Raw genomic sequence first — 20,581 nt, 5'->3', positions numbered from 1 at the left:
AAACCTGCAGTACTGCACAGCAGCCACTAGAGGGCCTCACTCCCACTGGTTGTTGAGTCGTTGGACTGAAGACAAAGACAACAGAGACATGAAGCAGCAAAGATCAGAGACGGAGCTGCTGAGGAAGCAGAAAAACTCTCTGATTGGTTGAGTTGTAGTGGCCCCGCCCACTGACCTTCAGCTCCTCCATCATTTGTTCTTCCTTCATTGTTGATCTGCTGTGTGGCTCTCAGGACTCCAGACATGTTGCTCTCCTCCTGTTGCTTCTGTCTCTCAGTAGAGGTCAGTTTAAGGTCAGGGATTCTGGTTCAGTCCAGCAGGAGACAACATGTGGGTCTGCTGTCCTGCACTGGGCCAGACGTCGTTCTGACCTTCAGGCTCCTGTTTGTCCTCTAGAAACAACATGGTTCCTGATCCTGGATCAGCAGCATCGTCTTCCTCCAGTGAGCTGAGCATCAGAGAGCTGACCCCGGCAGACGCGGCTCTCTGCTACTGCGCTCTGGAAACACAGTGATACAAAGTGGAGAAGAGGCTGTACAAAAACCTGAACACAGATATCTGACTCCTCTTCAAAGAGGAGGGAAGTGGTATTCACAGCTCAGCGTCATATCAGATGGATTCTGATCATCCTGCTTGATCAGAGTCGCTGTGGTTGCAGCTGCTAATCACTGACAGGCAGAATAAAGACGCCAGTAGAAATGCTACTTCCTCATTCAACCTAACCTGTCTTTCTCTAACGCTGACACTAAAGTGGAGACAGACGTATCTATTCATACTCCCAACAAACTGCATCTTCTGGAAAAAGACTTGAAAGTTTCTTGGACAGAAAGCAGCTGCAGTCAGAAGTTGCTTTGCTCTGACGGTTTTTCTCTGACCAAAGTTTCTGTTTGTCTGCTGCGTTTGAGCCGCAGCCCAGGAGGGACGCATTATCTGTTGACAGTTTTTGGAGTATGGCTAGGCGATGTATCGATTATACTCGATGGGTCCCGAGATTTTAAATTTACGATGGTAAAAGTGGCATTTTCATCACCATCGAATAGAAATTGTTGTTGAAATAATAAGTCTCTAATTAAGTGTGCATGTGATTTTTCTGACAGGCTCTGAATGCATCACCAGTCCTTCTGAAAATGTTCTGATGATATATATTGTGATATAACAAAGAAATATAGATATTAGATGTCCTCATGTGACGCAGACAGAGCTCTGGTTTTAATCTCTTTTCAATCTTAAGCTCCGCCTCTAATCTGCTCTCCAAATGATCCTTTTCTATCACAGCTTGTTTTACAGCAGGTAGATTTTAAGAGACATTTGCAATAACTACCAACAAAAGCATTACAGTTACAGGAATATCAAATATTTTTAATCATTTGATTCTTCTGTAGTTCTAATGAGTTACTAGAAAATAAATGAGTTCAGCAGTGATGAAGACGGCCTCGCTGTCCTTCCAGTAACAGCTGCAGGAAACATGAACAGCTCCATCCCTCTCCGCCTTCAGGAGAAACGCTCCACCAGCATCACTGAGTTCTGCGTAAAGGAAACCGGCTTCCTGAACGGAGAGCAGAGTCTGAACCCAGAGTCTGAACCCAGAGTCCTGAACCCAGAGTCCTGAACCCAGAGTCTGAACCCAGAGTCCAGAACCCAGAGCCTGAACCCAGAGTCCTGAACCCAGAGTCTGAACCCAGAGTCCTGAACCCAGAGCCTGAACCCAGAGTCTGAACCCAGAGGCCTGAACCCAGAGCCTGAACCCAGAGTCCTGAACCCAGAGCCTGAACCCAGAGTCTGAACCCAGAGTCCTGAACCCAGAGCCTGAACCCAGAGTCCTGAACCCAGAGTCCTGAACCCAGAGTCCTGAACCCAGAGTCCTGAACCCAGAGCCTGAACCCAGAGGCCTGAACCCAGAGTCCTGAACCCAGAGTCCTGAACCCAGAGTCCTGAACCCAAAGGCCTGAACCCAGAGTCCTGAACCCAAAGGCCTGAACCCAGAGTCCTGAACGCAGAGGCCTGAACCCAGAGGCCTGAACCCAGAGTCCTGAACCCAAAGGCCTGAACCCAGAGTCCTGAACGCAGAGGCCTGAACCCAGAGGCCTGAACCCAGAGTCCTGAACCCAGAGTCCTGAACCCAGAGTCTGAACCCAGAGTCCTGAACCCAGAGTCCTGAACCCAGAGCCTGAACCCAGACCCTGAACCCAGAGCCTGAACCCAGAGTCTGAACCCAGAGTCCTGAACCCAGAGCCTGAACCCAGAGTCCTGAACCCAGAGCCTGAACCCAGAGCCTGAACCCAGAGGCCTGAACCCAGAGTCCTGAACCCAGAGCCTGAACCCAGAGCCTGAACCCAGAGCCTGAACCCAGAGGCCTGAACCCAGAGTCCTGAACCCAGAGCCTGAACCCAGAGCCTGAACCCAGAGTCCTGAACCCAGAGCCTGAACCCAGAGCCTGAACCCAGAGTCCTGAACCCAGAGCCTGAACCCAGAGTCTGAACCCAGAGCCTGAACCCAGAGTCCTGAACCCAGAGGCCTGAACCCAGAGTCCTGAACCCAGAGTCCTGAACCCAGTGGTCGGTTCAGGAGGAACATCAGCAGCTTCAGGTGTCAGTTGTTGGGCTGGTTCTGCAAAGGAGCCTTTGACTCGAGACACCAGGTTATTTAATTGTGACACTGTTTCATCTCTTTCTCCTGCTGAAGTCAGTTGAGATAAATAATCTGCAGGACATTCAAATTTTACTCTTTACTGTGAAAGTGAAGAATCTTCAGCTTGAAATGATGGGATGAATCTCACGTCATTTTCACACCAGATAGAGACAAATTACATCTGCAAGAAACAGAAGAACTTTCTCTTCTGGGTTAGAAGGTTCAGAAGGTCGGAAATAACCGACATCAGATTACTAGATGTTTAATTAACAGTGAAACAAAAGAGACTGATCAAGATCAATAGTCATTTCATTTACATAGTGCTAAGCTAAGCTAGGAAGCACAAAACCATATCTGAACTCAGAATGTGTGAAATATTGAAGCAAATGGGCTACAGCAGCAGGAGACCAGACTAGGAGCCTCCTGCATGTTCCAGATGTTCCCTGGTTCAACATTCACATGCCTGCAGCCTGTTAACTCAAACCAAACCGTGTGAACAAATGTGTAAAACATGCAGAGCTGAAACACACGGATCACCAGTCGTTTCTGATCAGCCGAAGCTGCAAACTCCAAACCTTCAGGTCAGACTTTGGTGGAAACAAGATAAAATCCTGGATCCATCCTGCTGCACATGGACCAGCTGTTCAGTCCCTCCTCCTCCTGGGACTGTAGAAATGACTTCCAGCGCCCACCGAATTTAATTCACTGTAATTCAGTTTCATGCTAATCTATATTCATGGAAAACGTTTTGCCTCTTTCGGTTGTTGTACGATATTAAGCAGTAACAGCAGAGGGACATGCAGTCGTATCACAGCTGCTCAGCACAGTGGAGCGCAACTATGAGTTAAATGATGATCAGCGGGCAGAAACTGAATCCTGACTGATTCAGCAGCTCGTCTGAAGACAGGAACATCTCAGCTGCTCCTCTTCCTGTCTGAGCTGCAGGTTTAAGTCAGCCTCATGTCCTAAAGTCTTATGAAACACATTTCACAGCAAACAGCTGATATCTGAGTCTTTATCATTATGTTTGGGGCAGCAATACATTCTATAAACCCAGGTCTCCATGAAAGACCTGGGTTTATTTGAGTCCATCAGAACCAGAACTTCAGGGTTCTCTGTTCCCAAGTGTCACTGCAAACTTAACCACAGCTGCTCTGATCCATGATAGCGAGAAGATCAGAACTGGGCTGGACCCGAGCCGAACTAACCCTGCTGTGCTGGTCGGGCTGTGCTCTAATAATCAGACCAAACTGAACCTGTGGCAGCAGGTGCAGCGGCAGCAGGTGCAGCGGCAGCAGGTGCAGCGGCAGCAGGTGCAGCGGCAGCAGGTGCTGAAGCACCTGTGAAGAAATCCGGTTAGCGAGTCCAAAATTCACTCAGAGCCTCATGGCGAATGGAAACACCCACCATGCACTCGGCAGCAATGTTGTCAGCATCGCGCCTGTTATTTTAGGAATTAGTTCCCCGAAAATCGATAAAAACAGAGACATTATTCTCAATAAATAAAATCCTGCAGTCCCAACTTGCTGCTAGCACTTTGCAGCAACTTATAGGCAGTGATGAGAACAGTAAATAAATAATCCCCAGGCTGCAACACGAGATAAAACATCAGACAAGCTTGGAGGAATCCAGACTAGGAATCACAACCGCTGCTCCTTTCTGGCTTCTTGTGACAAATCAGGAAGATTTCTGTTGGAATGAGACTTTACTGAGAAAAATCACTAAACTGAATGAATCCTACAGGAGATTTTAACAAGTGCCTTTTGTTAACAGCAGCAACTGTAGCTGAACGTCTGGTGTGTCTGTGGTCATTTACTCTGTCAGTATCCAGTAGAACCAGTAGAACCAGTAGATCCAGTAGAACCAGTAGAACCAGTTCCTACTGAACATCTGCCCAGCTGCTGAAGCCTCGTCTCCTCTCTGCTGGACTCCACCTCTCCTCTCCACTAGAGGGCGCCATGCTCCAGTAGGCGGCGCTCTCCTTGTGCTCTGTGCTCCAGCATTGTGTCAATAAGAAGTGGTGCTGTGAAGAGAACAATAGTCAGACTGAATGTTGAACATCAGCTGCTTTCTCCTGCTGATTTAAACCTTGTTGGACAGATGGAACATTGGCTGTGGATTATTCTGGCTGCTCTTTTCTCTGGTAAGATACAAAGATGTTTCCTCTACATGGAGTCTTTAAAGCTGCTGATTGTTCTCCTTTAATCAATCATCTTTATTGATCCGTCTCTTCCTCTGCATGTTCTGTTCTTCCCAGAGTGTAAAGGAGACTCAGTGAAGCAGACAGGAGGAGAAGTTGCTGCTGCAGCAGGAGAATCACTGACTCTGGGATGTACCTTTGAGACCAGTGGTACTAATTATGCCTTGTTCTGGTACAAACAAGAAGAAAACAGTTTCCCAAAGTACATGCTGAAAGAATATGCTAAAATAAGAGATAAAGCTCCAGAGTTCAGCAGCACCAGATTTGATGCGAAGGTCAACAACTCAGAGTTTGGTCTGACGATCCAGGATCTGCATCTGTCAGACTCTGCTGTGTACTACTGCGCTCTGCAGCCCACAGTGGCAGGAAACACCAGAACCCTGAACAAAAACCTGCAGAGCAACAACTACATAGTACCCCACATTATCCACTGCAGGACATCATGCTCATAGCAGTCATTAAGTTCACCTCTTAATGAGATAATTTTTTTCCTTTCCATTTTCTAACTGAAGCCAGAATCTTGAGATGAGTTAGAAACGATTTTAATGATTTAATATAATAAAGGTATCAGTTGGGATGAGAAGATAAATAAAATCCAGAGATTGACAAAGTAAACTATCAGATTAATTGAAGACACTCATCTCTGTTCAAACAGAAGATCTAATAAGGCTTTTATTTAAAAAAGGTTAATTTCTCTGCAGATCCTGATATGCTGAGAGAGAAACTGGGCAGGCAGCAAGACTGGAGGAAAACTCAGAGTCTTTTGAGACACAATATAATGACTTAGTGCAGCTGCCATCTTTATTCTCAGGAGTAAAATATCTCTCATCATAAGAGTGGAAACGCTTGTTTAGTATGCAGCCAAGTGGAAGCAAACCACTAAAACCTGCAGTATGCACAGCAGCCACTAGAGGGCCTCACTCCCTGTTTATCCACTAAAACCTGCAGTGCTGCACAGCAGCCACTAGAGGGCCTCACTCCCTGTTTATCCACTAAAACCTGCAGTACTGCACAGCAGCCACTAGAGGGCCTCACTCACATGTACAGTTGTTTAACATCTGAATAAGCCAAATCTTATCTTGTTCTGATGTTCCTGTCACTTTGTGCTTGACTTTCTCAATGTTTATTGTTTTAACATCGCGTCCTTTTCTGTTTTTAAAAATAATGACAGATGGATTTTCATTTCATTCAGTTTAATTACCAACAAGCTGAAGAGTCACATGGTGCCATCACACACTAAACAGACGAATAACTGTAACTACATACAAACAATGAAATGATTCTAATTAATTTATACTGTTGCCTGAATGCGCGGTCTCTCACTGCTGATCTCAGGGGGATTGCTTCAGGGGGATTGCTTCAGGGCTTCAGGGCTTCAGTGGCTCCTGACGTTTTGGACTTTTGCCTCAGGAAACTTCTGGCTGATTTCCTGCTCTGCTGTCACACTGTCGACTGAAATTATAAGAGACACTCCAGACAAAGTTTTGGAGTCAGTGAATATCTCTCTGATTGCAGAAAGAGAGATGGATATGTAATTGGAAGATTTAATTATCTCCATAATGTATCTTCTCAGAAACAGGTGGGCCGGGGTGTGAATCATAATCCATGACAATGACAGATTGACTTCAGGTTTTTCAGTCACCATTTTAAAAACTATTCTACTTATTTATACCCAAATAAAGAAGCTGATAATTTATGTTACAACATAAACATGCAACAGCAGAGTTTACAGAGAGACTCTGTGGTCAACAAACCAGGAGAGCAGAAACATCAGGCTGCTGGTCGCTGATGATGAAACAACAAATTCAAATCAGTTCAGAACCGCGGATGGGTTCGGATCCTTTGGACACTTTAACTCTGGAGCGGCGAGCAGCAGCTGAAGCTCCGGTTATTGCTGAGGTCGAACCAGCAGCGGCGCATGCGCTGCAGCGCGTCGCCACTAGAGGGCGTTTTTTATGGTTTGTTAGGGTTCAGTCTGACCCAGCCAGCACGCATGAGTGGGCCCCACTTGTGTTTGATGTGGGCTACATGGGTAATGAGTGGGCATGGGTTTTATCTGGGCGAACTGCATGGGACACATATGGTTAACCTAAAATGAGACCCATATGGGCTGGCCCATATGGGCTAAATGCATGGGCCCTATTCAGCAACTAGGTGGGCTATCTGGGAATGGGATAGTACTGGGCAACACTATATGGGGCCCATGTGGTTTCAGTATCATGAGCCCAACATGGGAAGCCCATGTGGGCTGACCACATTGAACCCACATGACATCAGCATGGGCTGACCATATATGGGTTAGACCTGGGTGTGGATATGTGGGCCCCAGTCCTTTTTTAAGTGGGCTATCTGGGAATGGGATAGTACTGGGCAACAGTATGTGGGGCCCATGTGGTTTCAGTATCATGGGCCCAACATGGGAAGCCCATGTGGGCTGACCACATTGAACTAACATGACATGAGCATGGGCTAACCATACATGGGTTGGACCTGGGCAGGAAAATGTAGCCCCTAGTACTTTTTTCATGGTCTAAATGGGACAAAATTGTAGAACATTTTAATCGACAATGTGGTTACCCTGTCACTTTCAAACTTTTCACTGTATGTCAAAGCAAAAGCCAGTTCAGTATTGCTCTTGCTACATCCCAGCCAGCACGCATGAGTGGGCCCCACTTGTGTTTGATGTGGGCTACATGGGTAATGAGTGGGCATGGGTTTTATCTGGGCGAACTGCATGGGACACAGTTTCATTGTCCAACCCCTGTAGTTAACCTGTCACTTTCAAAATTTTGACTGTATGTCAAAGCAAAAGCTGCAAGAGCAAGATTCTCAAAACTTGGAAAGAATTACCCGAGATGTCAGCTTTATAGTCTTTGCCAAGGCAATTGTTACTCAGCTGGCCTCTAATGGAGTTGATGTAAGGTAAATTGTAGAATTTAATTTTCCTTGTAGGAAACCTCGACGATAGTAAAGGTTGGTGACCTTGACCATTGTCGAGGTCTCCGGGACGAAGGTGACCTCGTCTTGGAGATCACCCAAGGATATATTTTGCTGATAGAACAGAACATCCATGTCTTCCTAATGTTTGAACCTAAAACATGTTCACTGTGTGATATCTATGCCTGGCTCATTTACAAACACTAGGCTTCCAGAGGACCAGGATATTAAAACATTAAAAATAATTCTACAATGCTTTATTTTTTTAAACCAGTTCAGATTGCTCTAGCCACACTTTGAACCCTTAACATTTTTCATGTTATTATTTTATGCTAGAACAGTCCAGTCCAGTCTCCAAGCCAGTACGCATGAGTGGGCCCCCCTTGGGTTTGTAGTAGGCCATATGGGTAATGAGTGGTCATGGGTTTTATCTGGGCAAACCTCATGGGACACATATGGTTAACTAAAATGGGACCCCTATGGGCTGGCCCATTTGGGCTAAATGTATGGGCCCTATTCAGCAACAATGTGGGCTAACTGGAAATGGGACAGAAATGGGCAACACTATTTGGGGCCCATGTGGTTTCAGTATCATGGGCCCCACATGAGAAGCCCAATGTGGGCTGTCCACATTAAACTAACATGACATGAGCATGGGCTAACCATACATGGGTTGGACCTGGGCAGGAAAATGTAGCCCCTAGTACTTTTTTTCATGGTCTAAATGGGACAAAATTGTAGAACATTTTAATCGACAATGTGGTTACCCTGTCACTTTCAAACTTTCACTGTATGTCAAAGCAAAAGCCAGTTCAGTATTGCTCTTGCTACACTTTGAACCCCTAACTTTTTTTTCATTTTATTATTGCAATCTGAATGTCTTAAAACATTTTTTTGAAATAATCTGTTTGAAATATATACGTAAACTCATATTCTGGTGCTTACTCAAAATTAAGCACAGAGTGGTCATGGTTGAGCTTTAGTCCTTGTTTTATTTTTAATAATAATAACTTTTTATTTATTTTTATTATTATTTTATCAATTGGATGTTTAGACATCCATAGAGTTTACTGCAGCCTGTTCGCAGCAAGATTTAAATTTTTATTTGGACAAATAGTTCAGATCAGACCATTGTGAAAAATATCACAAAATGTTTAGAAAATAAACAAAACTCATTAGCAAGTGAGAGACAAGAGTAAAATTTTGAGCATCTGTTTTTTCATATATTTGCAAACATTTTCCAAGTCATCAGTATAAATAAAAATAAATAAAAAAAAAAACGTAACATTTCTGTTAATGATTCATTTGGTTCCAATTACCTTTTTGTTCATTGTTTGCTCTGATGCACCGTTGCCAATAAAGGTTGGTGAATTGAAGTACCGGTAGGCACTTTACACATCCACTGAAGAAAATAGTTCCAAAAACATATTTGAATAAGGAGGACAACGAAATGTATTTATTTACATTGAGAACTTTTGCTACATCGGTTTTACATTTGTTAAACCGATGTAGCACTCTCAAAAATTAATCTTGTGTTTCTTGGAAAACGTAAAATGACCCGCGGATGGATATGCGGTTTCAAAATCAAGCCTGTTCTCTTCATCAGTCCGTTGGCGCGGAGTCTGCCTGTTGGCTGATCTACGAAAGAATCTGTAAGTACATTTCTTCTGTTTTACCTAGTACCAAATTTTAGGGGGAGATTTTAAATCGCTTGTTAAAAAAATTGTTGCTCGTAACAAATCGGACGACAGTATCCCAAAAGAGACTTAATTGTTATTGTTATTTTTGCTTTTTTTTAGGGTGATACTTTTTCTGATATTGCTAACACACACAGCTACACAGCAGATTTTAGTGCAGACCGATTTCAAACGCAGCGTTGTGGGCCAAACCAGGAGCAGCAGAATCTTCAGTCTACGCTAGATTGACTGCTAGATGGTTGCATACACCGGTAGTCACTCTGGCCTCTCCTGTTGTGAACAGTTTTCTGAGAACGTTTCTGTGTCTACTAGAAGTCACCTGGTCTCTGTGTTTGTTCGATCCTAGGGGTTTTGTCGCCTCATTCGAGAACTCACCAGTGAATACCTGCCTGCTCGCTCCGCCGATTCCACTGCCTCCACTCCACCCTTCGAGCTTCCAGCTCTCTTCCATTCCCACCTCGCATTTACCTTCGGAACCGCTGCACACCCTCTCTCAGGAACCTGGCATCTCACACCCACGCCTCGAAAGACCCGCACCGAAGTAAGCCTGTTCCTGTTTCCCCTCCGATCACTCATTCTAAGCCCGTCATAACTAAGTTCTCGTTTCAGGCCAACCTGGTCGAGTGGTCCTCACCCTTCCGCTGATGTCCGGGAAATAGATTTTATTTTGTCCTGTTGTAAATAAATCACTCACTCATCCCTATCCAACGTGTGGTTACTGCATGTGGGTCCGTAAATTGAAACCCATCATGTCAATCAGTGGCCAAGCCTGAAACAAATATTGAAAGATGAAGAAATTCTTTTGATATTTTTGCAATATTTAGCTAGCAGTTATGTGAAATGTACTTATATTTAATTGTAGCTCTAATTTTTTTATATGTACAATGTTTTAGGCTTTATTAGTTACATTTATAGTGATTTTCTAAACTTCTCTTAAGAGTAATACTACTGTCTTAGTCCTGTCACGTTAACAAAGAAATTAGGATAATTGCAAAACTGTTCAGTGTTTACAATATAAGGCTTCAGTAGTTAATCCATACAAAGGCTGTTTTGCCTTAATTTTTTTATTTTTTTGAAAAGTCTAAATGTTATTTGCACTAATAAAAGATATATTTTTGCAGGCTTCAAGAGGATCAGCGTGTGAAGATCACTTTATAATGATTTGAAAAAGGTAGATTAATATGTTAGTAAAATTAAGCACATAAGAGTGATATAATGACAAACTGATGAACAAAAACAAATGTTGTCCTGTTATTGTCATTGTACTTAAGGTTGCCATGGCTGCAGAAATTGGGAGAGTCCTTAGATGACACAATACAACCAGCTGTGCGATTCCTCATGTCCCATGAACTGGAAGTCCAGTTCAACCTTTTTGGCCAACATTGGAAACAAGCTCTTGGACCTGCGTCTCTTTGATGTTTTGTATGGTAAATATCAGTTTTTATTGTCAGAGTAACTTTTTTTTTTCACTTTTCTTTCTTAAACATATGTTAATTTATTTTGGTTGTTTTATTCTTTTGTTTGTTATTTTTAGTAATGTTTTTAGGTTAAAAATTGAGTCTTCAATTTTTGGTTTTATTTGAACAGTATTCTTTCACTGTTGTTAAGAACTTAAAAATTTGAAGGTAATATTGTTTGCATTTCAAACAATATTAAAATAACCACAAAACCACGATAGAACCTAGTAGTTGATTTATATAGATGGATATATTTTAATTACAGTAAGAATATAGTTTCTGTACATAATAATGATGACTCAAGAGTCCTTTTGATTATGGCATATCTCTGCAAGCATTTTTGCCCATGAAGGGGGAGATGCAAATCTCATGAATGTTACATTGTGCTAAAATGAAACACTAATACAATTTCTACCTTTGCTTGTTATTTCAGGGGACTTAAAAGAAATTATCCATCTACAGAATCACACAAGCATACAGCAAAGACTCTCGAAGTGGTTTACTGGAGCCCGAGTGGAAGTGGAAATAGACTAGAGAGACTGCCAGTTCAAACTCAGGTTGGGGAGGTCTTTCAAGATGGACAGTTTCAGTAAAGTATGAGAGATTTCAAATTTAAGCATGCATATGGCATGTAGGTTATTTTTAAAAATGTTTAACAAAAATGTATTGTGAAAGATCTATATAGGTGTGTATATTCACATTGTGTGTATCAATGTGAATATACGTGTATAAAGTTATATAGATAGTATTTAGATGTATACATTTATAGACCTGTAGGAAAATATGTAGGTGTCTTTATTTGTGTGCATCTATAGATATATATTTATAGATCTGTTTTTATAAGTTTGTTATAGTAAACTAGCTTCTGTTATTTTCAAAGATGTCGTGAATAATTGCAGATTTCTTTTTGTGGCACCATTCCCTGAGTATTAATGAAGTTCTAATAATTGCTGTAGTGAGGTAAAAAATAACTCCTGACAATATTTTAAAATTTAAATAAAAAGCCTTGAGCAAAATAAATTTTTCATCTCTTTTTTTTTATTTTTTATTTGAACACGTTTTAAGCTAGACTTTGGATTGTTGATCAAGATTGCATATCTATGAATGTAATTCACATCCAGGTTAGATGAGAATTGTTCCTACAGGATTAAGGCATCTGGGTCCCACTGAAAACCCAGTCAGCACCCATTGAAATCAACCTGGGCAAACCCATGTGGGGCCACCATGGAAACCGTGGACAAACCCTTTTGGGACCCATATTGCCTGCCCACTTATATCCCATATGGGGCCCACCTAGGTATGCTGGCTGGGTCTGATTGTTATGATGATGATACTAAGATAATTATATTCAAATTAAGGCAAACATTTTTAGAAACCAGTGAAGTACATGGTAAAAACAGCAGCAATGATCTGTGTGGACGTCATAAAATCCCTAAAAGTCCAACTTTGACAAGAATTGTTGTTTTTAGAAATCTGAAAATCACATTTGCCATAAGTTAAAATGAACATAAAATAAAGTTCAGTTCTGCTTCTTGCTGCTTCACTAGAATCTGCAGCAATGTTGCAACAAATCAAAATGTTCAGATTGCAAATATTAGTCAGGAGGGACAATAAGATCGCAGCCTGACAGGAAGTGAACCAGGAAGCCAAACTGGACAGCATGGCTGGAGCAGATCCTGAGCAGCTGCCATTTACAATGGCTCCCCACCAAACAGCCAGTGTTACAGTCACTCAGGTCAGACAAACGATAAAGGAACAAGTAGATCGTTAAATTTAAAAGCTTCGAGGCAGTGATGTGTAACGTGACCTGCTCAGTGAGTCTGGTTCTTTATATCAAATAAAAAGTTGTTCAAACATCATTTCAAAGTCCTGGAGCTGAAAATTCGCCTCTTATTTGCTAAAACATTTAGTATCGACTCATTTGTTAAACCAGTGCTCTAACAAGACCCTCAGTATTCTGCAGTTTAGCTCAGCATGCTGAAAAGTTACCATAAAATTACGACTTTATTGTTGTCCAACTTTATTCATAATAAAAAATGGCAGATGAAAACCTCAGAGCCTGAAAATAGACGGAACCTCTTTTTGTTGTGAATGCAAAATGTTTCATCTCTTCTCATCTGACAGGCTGGAATATAAACAATATTGGTTCAAAATTTTCCACAAATTGAAATGAATGTAGTGAAAAACTAAACTGAAGAAGCTGAGCAGAAACCAATTACTGTTGCTAAAAGTTTTACTGTCACAGTGAATCATTTGCACTCAAACTGAGTAGTCTGATTAAATGTTACTGATTCACTTAATGAACCAGCCAGTACAATGTACAGATAAATTATTAAATATGCACAGATTCAAAATAGCATTTCAGTTCTGGGGAGGGAAGGACAGTGAGGGATATGAATAATTATGATCCCAAGGAGGGATGGCAGAAAATAATTGAGAAACACTGGATTATTGTGACAAAGGAAATACCAGAGCACAAATTCATTTTTCCAAGTTTTAGTTCTTTCTAGATTTAGCAGAGAAGAAAGAAAAGGAGGAGAAAAAGGGAGGAGCTGAATGACTTTAGAGACACTTCTCATTTAATGCAGAGCAGCACAAAAACCACCAACATCAACTCTCTTCAACATGGACTATGAGCTTTTTTTGGTCTTTACCTCGCTAACAGGTCAGCTTGCTGTTTGGTCAGGAATATGTTTATGACAAATCATAATAGAAAAAAAAAACGATGAAAAACTAACATTTTTCTTTGTTCAGGTGTCATCTGTCAACATGTTACTCCAACGACAGATCAGAAGTCTGGAGCAGCAGACAGCTCTGTTTCTCTATCCTGCAATTACAGTAAAGGTGCAGCAGATTATTTCTTCTGGTATCGACAACATCCAGGGAAACCGCCAGAGTTCCTGACATTTAATACGGAAGTTGAAGAAACGCAGAAAGAATCTCAGTCCAGACTCTCTGGTAGAGTACGAAAAAAGGAAACCCAGATGGATCTGCTGATCTCCTCTGCTGCAGTGACAGACTCTGCTGTGTACTACTGCGCTCTGCGGCCCACAGTGACAGGAAACACCAGAACCCTGAACAAAAACCTGCAGTACTGCACAGCAGCCACTAGAGGGCCTCACTCTGTTAACCCACTAAAACCTGCAGTACTGCACAGCAGCCACTAGAGGGCCTCACTCTCTGTTAACCCACTAAAACCTGCAGTACTGCACAGCAGCCACTAGAGGGCCTCACTCCCTGTTAAGCCACTAAAACCTGCAGTACTGCACAGCAGCCACTAGAGGCCTCACTCCCTGTTAACCCACTAAAACCTGCAGTACTGCACAAAAGCCACTAGAGGGCCTCACTCCCTGTTAAACCACTAAAACCTGCAGTACTGCACAGCAGCCACTAGAGGGCCTCACTCCCACTGGTTGTTGAGTCGTTGGACTGAAGACAAAGACAACAGAGACATGAAGCAGCAAAGATCAGAGACGGAGCTGCTGAGGAAGCAGAAAACTCTCTGATTGGTTGAGTTGTAGTGGCCCCGCCCACTGACCTTCAGCTCCTCCATCATTTGTTCTTCCTTCATTGTTGATCTGCTGTGTGGCTCTCAGGACTCCAGACATGTTGCTCTCCCTCCTGTTGCTTCTGTCTCTCAGTAGAGGTCAGTTTAAGGTCAGGGATTCTGGTTCAGTCCAGCAGGAGACAACATGTGGGTCTGCTGTCCTGCACTGGGCCAGACGTCGTTCTGACCTTCAGGCTCCTGTTTGTCCTCTAGAAACAACATGGTTCCTGATCCTGGATCAGCAGCATCGTCTTCCTCCAGTGAGCTGAGCATCAGAGAGCTGACCCGGCAGACGCGGCTCTCTGCTACTGCGCTCTGGAAACACAGTGATACAAAGTGGAGAAGAGGCTGTACAAAAACCTGAACACAGATATCTGACTCCTCTTCAAAGAGGAGGGAAGTGGTATTCACAGCTCAGCGTCATATCAGATGGATTCTGATCATCCTGCTTGATCAGAGTCGCTGTGGTTGCAGCTGCTAATCACTGACAGGCAGAATAAAGACGCCAGTAGAAATGCTACTTCCTCATTCTCACCTTATTTCATTCTGCTGCAGGAATGAAATAAGACCATATGAAGTAATACAGCGTTAGCTTAGTTCACTTATTCCTGTTGGTAGTTGGATTCGGATCGATCAGTGTTTTCAAATTCATGGTGCAGCATCCATGAAAATTCAAGATTTTGGTCATTTTTATTTTGTTAACTTTTGATCAAGTTGACCAAGTTTGAAGTTATTATCTCAGAACAACTTGGACGCAGCTGAACATTGACGAAGCAACGCTGTGTTTAGGGCGTTCTTCCAAGAGATTTATTTCTTGTTCATGGAGGTTCTGTCTAAGCTCCCATTTCAGCTCTATGATCAGTTGGCCTGCTTCACCTTAGGGGGCGCTGTAGAGTTTTTGGCCACGCCTATTTTGAATTCTATTAAAATGCAAACATTTCATTTGGGGTAAATTTAGGTGATTTTTGCTTTTGTTCAGGCTTCCAAATTAGTGTTTCTTTTATGTCAAGAAAAATGAACATTTGAATTAAAATAGACCTTCACAGCACTTTCACTGGTTTAGTCTAAATATGAATATAATCTATGTGTAGCAAGTATGCAAAAAAACTTGTTTATATTTCATCCCAAATCCATTTTCATTATCTATGTATATTTGTTTTTCTTGGATTTTGAGTTGTAATTTTATTTTGGTAAAGAAGCTTTTATTTTCTTGTTTCCTGTTTATTTTCTTGTTTCCTGTTTTTGCGTCACATCCTGCGTGTTCGCGCTACTCTCCTCAGTTCGCGCCGAACTGCGCTGGGGAGAGGTGAGTGCACAGAGCCGTCATCAGTTTGTTTATGAAAACATTCCAGATATTCTAAGAAAAGCATGTTGCTAATTTAATATATCTTATATATTGTTTTTGTACTGTTTTATGTTGGTGCAGTACTGTATTGGGTGTCTGATTCCCACCATTCCGACATTTGTTGAGTTTACCAAGGCAACCTGGTTAATTTGTTTTTTTGATCGTTTAAGGTGTGTGCTGTATGTGGGAAAGTCGGAGCCCAGAATGCTGCACTGATTTATTTTTGTTTTAAAACAGGTATGTGAGTTTCTTCAAAGTGTTATCTGGATGTTAGAGTAATGTAATTAATATGTTTTCATATATATCTTTTATTGATTCAATTTGAACTGTGGGAGTGGCGACTGTTGGGCAGGTGATTTGTTTGTTTTTGTTGATTGTTTAGATATTAAACAATGTTAGTGAACCTCTGATGGAATTCTGTGTGAGTTCGCGCCGAACTGCGCTGGGGAGAGGTGTGTGCTGTATGTGGGAAAGTCGGAGCCCAGATTGCTGCACTGATTTATTTTTGTTTTAAAACAGAATAAACCTGCTAGACATCCCGAGTCCTCGTCTGCTGGTCCCTTTTATTACACAACGCAGAGTTCAAGTCGGCTACATATGCTATACATGAAAATAGTTAGAGAAAAGTGATATTGCACCGTGTGGTAGGAAGACATGGTACTGCACAACGCCAGTATTGTAGAAATATAACAGAGTGATGCATCTGTTTTAACAATCTATCGTTGCTGGTTGCAGATGTCATGCAGACTGACTGCAGCTGGAATGTAGGACCTGCTGTTCCTTTCTTTCCTGCACCGTTGGCGGCTCAATCTGCTGCCTGAAGGCCCCACAGCCTCAATCAGGGTGAGAAGAGTCGATCATAACTGCTTCAGTTTAGCTAAAGTCTCAATGGAGTCCAGACAGCAGTTCAGACTGAGCCAGCTCCCACAAGCATAGAAAGTCCTCACTAATGTCCTGAACTCAATAAATGTCCTCAGCAGGTAGAGATGACCAGACAGCAGTGTTATGTGAGCAGTTTGTTATTGGGCTGTACGCCCAGATGCTCACTGGTACAATCTGAGAAGGCCTCCTCCTGCAATCAGTCACCACCTCCTTGTCTTGCTGACATCGATGTGCAGAAGGTTCAGTTCACACCAAGCAGCAAATATAGAGATAACCTCTCCTGACACGCGTCCAGCAATGGCCGATGTCAAGTTCTTGATGACGTCTGATGTGTGAAAAGGAAAGGAGAGGGCAGTGAACCTGTGGATTCCCCATGCTGCAGTGGCAGAGCCTCTCATCCTGTGGTCCAGCAGTGAAGTTCATGCTGCCAGGTGGCAGCTGAGTCCAGTTCCTGAGCAGTGAAGGACGGGTTGAGTGACCGGTGCAGCAGGTCGACGCCAGCCAGCATCAAGGCCACCAACGAACTGGTGGACTGCAGGGGATGCACCACATTTTCTCCAGAAGATGGACACAAACACAAAGTTAATGCAGAGGATTCTTTCAGTTCAGTCACTGACAAGGAATTCATTTAAACTTTAGGTCTTTTCCATCTGCAGAGGCTCACCTGTCCTCATGCTCACTGCTATGTGCTACAGAGGACTGATCTGCTGCAGCAGCTGCTGGACCTGAGGGTCATGATGCTAATCTCATTTATGAGGAAAAGCTTTTCTCTGCTCTTTCATCTCCCTGCATCAGTTTGAGCAATCCTGAAGTCTTCGACCGCGCAGCTGGGATCAAGACCAAGTCGCTTGATGAACCAACTTCTCCTTTAACATCTTGAGATTCAGTTTTATATGATAAAGCGATGCATCAACAGCACTGCAATGGTTGTTCAGGCCACAGGATGACATAACTGGTTCCTGTGGATAATGCAGCACATTATCCACCAGCATTCTGCAGAAACTGATGATTTCTCAGACTCCTGTCACCCAAACTGGCACTGAGGGAAGACTTTGTATCCCTCACAGACATCTGAGCACTCAGCTCTTAAATTCATTTTCTTCTTCTATTACCACATTATAACAATGTGGAAATATAAATAGCCCATGTCAAACACTGTTAACATGTGGAGGTCACAACTCTAAATGAGCATCGCTGACATTTCATTCTACAAATGTAATATTTCTCTTGATCTGTGTATAATTTTAAATCCAACTTCCTGTCAGTGAGTTATTTACTCAGTGCATTGTGGGTCATGTCCACTGGATGATCCGATAAAATGAGCAACAGCTGGACAATCTTTGAATTGAACAATAAAAGGGCCAAAAGGTCAAATGTTGTCACCAGTCATAAAGTCTCAAGTCATGTGGTAGCGTGTTATTGACATGTTGGATGCAGGGACGTCCACCAGAACAGCAGCTGCACGGCTCAGTGTCCGTTATCGGACCACCGGCCCTTTAAGAGCCGGTTTCCAACAAATGACTCCACAGCAGATCCTCCTCATCCTCTCCGATGCTCCAGCACCAGATGTCCACATCGGCTCGTCCACCAGAGGACGGGCTCAGAGCAGCGACACGCAGCCGATGAGACTATTGGTCTGAGCAACAGACGCATCAGAGCTCAGACTGTAACCGCCTACAGGAAGCCCACTGGGTCAGAACCAGACTCCTCAGCCTCCATCATGTTCAAAGGTCCGTTAAGCTGCTACAAACGGCCGAACCGTGATGTCATCAATATGAAGATCAATAATTACTGAAAATATACTCTGAGTTTCTCTATGTATGTGTTCATAAAACTCTTACATTTGACCCGGGGCTTTATATTCTTGTTCAGCGTATTTATCTTTTTTAAAATTACTTAAAATTGGAAACTAAGAAAAAAGTATTCAAACGTCTTTCTGTGAAGCTCAAAACTGGCCATCTTTGAAATGTTTCTACCAAGTAGATGGAGCTCATCTGAGGTAAATTGATCTGATTATTAGCTGGAGCCTCGTCTCCTCTCTGCTGGACTCCACCTCTCCTCTCCACCAGAGGGCGCCATGCTCCAGTAGGCGGCGCTCTCCTTGTGCTCTGTGCTCCAGCATTGTGTCAATAAGAAGTGGTGCTGTGAAGAGAACAATAGTCAGACTGAATGTTGAACATCAGCTGCTTTTCCTGCTGATTTAAACCTTGTTGGACAGATGGAACATTGGCTGTGGATTATTCTGGCTGCTCTTTTCTCTGGTAAGATACAAAGATGTTTCCTCTACATGGAGTCTTTAAAGCTGCTGATTGTTCTCCTTTAATCAATCATCTTTATTGATCCGTCTCTTCCTCTGCATGTTCTGTTCTTCCCAGAGTGTAAAGGAGACTCAGTGAAGCAGACAGGAGGAGAAGTTGCTGCTGCAGCAGGAGAATCACTGACTCTGGGATGTACCTTTGAGACCAGTGATACATATCCATATCTGTTCTGGTACAGACAAGAAGGAAACAGTTTACCAAAGTACATGCTGAAGCAGCGATTATCAGCCAAAGAGAAAGCTCCAGAGTTCAACAGCAGCAGATTTGATGCAGACCTCAATAAAACCAACAAGACATTCAACCTGACGATCCAGGATCTCCGTCTGTCAGACTCTGCTGTGTACTACTGCGCTCTGCAGCCCACAGTGACAGGAAACACCAGAACCCTGAACAAAAACCTGCAGTACTGCACAGCAGCCACTAGAGGGCCTCCAACAGTGTGTCTTTCATTCATTGGTTTTCACATATTAATAATACATTAAATTAGAACTACCAGCACAGCAAGAGACACAAATTAAAATCACACTAGTCAATGCAGAACGATCAGGCGATCAGTTAGTGATCAGTTTTACAACGATGAGTAGAAGCGACAGTGAAATGAAGAGAGGAGGAAGTTGTAAGGCTGCAGGAGGAAGTAGAAATATGAAGGACTTCAGAAAGTGAAGGAGCAGAAAGGTTAGAATTAAGTTTGGATCTATGCAGGAGATTTTGATCTGAATTCTGAATTTAACCAGAATGAGGCTGATGAGCTGACCAGGCTGTGGAGCTTTTCCCCAAACTGAGTCAACTGTGTGTTGAAACTGTGTCACTCACAGTGACATCTGCAGGATTTAAAAAGTAATTGCAGGCAAATTCAATAAAGACTGGAAAAGTGACTGAACAAGATTCATTCACGTTTTATTTTGAAACATCAGCTCCTAGCACAACTTCAGGCTGAGACGATTGTTCGTTTACAAACCATTTCCTTGTAATTACATGGAGTGATTTGCAAAAGCATTTAATACAAACTAGAAAGTGTGCATTTCCTATGAAAATGCAACTGCAAATGTGAATGCTGTATGCTCAAAGCTGAATGCTCAAAGCTTTTGGTGAAAATGATAAAAGCGTTTGAAGCCGCCTGCTGGAGAAAGGTAAGAAATCGTCCATGCAGTGTGAAAACCCCAGGTACAAGCCAAAATGAGATAAAATAGCATCTAGGATAGCACTAGCATGCTGGGCTAAAGTTATATATTCCATGCAATGTAAACAAACAAACAAAAAACTTATGTAAATGATGACTTTTTTCAAATTATTCCCAGGAATCAAACAGCATCAAAGCTGTTAAACTGCCCAACTTCAAAATGGCCTCTGCTTTGTTTCCTCCACTGGATGATTGATTGCAATTAGCAGGCAGGACCTGAAACATCCACTGTAAAACACAACACACATTTTATGTTGTAATTCTCAAGAATTCATAAAAAGTTGAATATTATAAAAAGTATGGAGGTTATGAATACCAAGAGATACAGCTGGCATCAGGAGACCAAGCTGAATGGTATAAAAGTTGAATGGTGAAAATAGCACAAACTGT

The 20,581-nt window shown here is 42.6% G+C and overlaps 1 pseudogene and 1 gene segment (V, D, J or C); one reads left to right on the top strand and one right to left on the bottom strand.

Moving 5' to 3' along the window:
- LOC129351712 (zinc finger protein 771-like) overlaps positions 1–20,581 on the bottom strand; it is a 67,666-nt pseudogene that overhangs the window by 41,497 nt on the left and 5,588 nt on the right.
- On the top strand, positions 18,912–19,367 carry LOC129351760 (T cell receptor alpha variable 18-like; the record flags this gene model as incomplete). The annotated part of the segment is given in 2 exon segments: positions 18,912–18,954; positions 19,069–19,367. Coding segments are annotated over 2 exon segments (342 nt in total), but the record flags the coding sequence as incomplete, so codon positions are not given.

Source organism: Poeciliopsis prolifica, unplaced genomic scaffold (genome assembly GCF_027474105.1).
Source record: "Poeciliopsis prolifica strain line A6 unplaced genomic scaffold, Auburn_PproV2 SCAFFOLD069, whole genome shotgun sequence".
Classification (NCBI taxonomy): Eukaryota; Metazoa; Chordata; class Actinopteri; order Cyprinodontiformes; family Poeciliidae; genus Poeciliopsis; species Poeciliopsis prolifica.
This window is presented reverse-complemented; position numbering and strand designations above follow the sequence as displayed.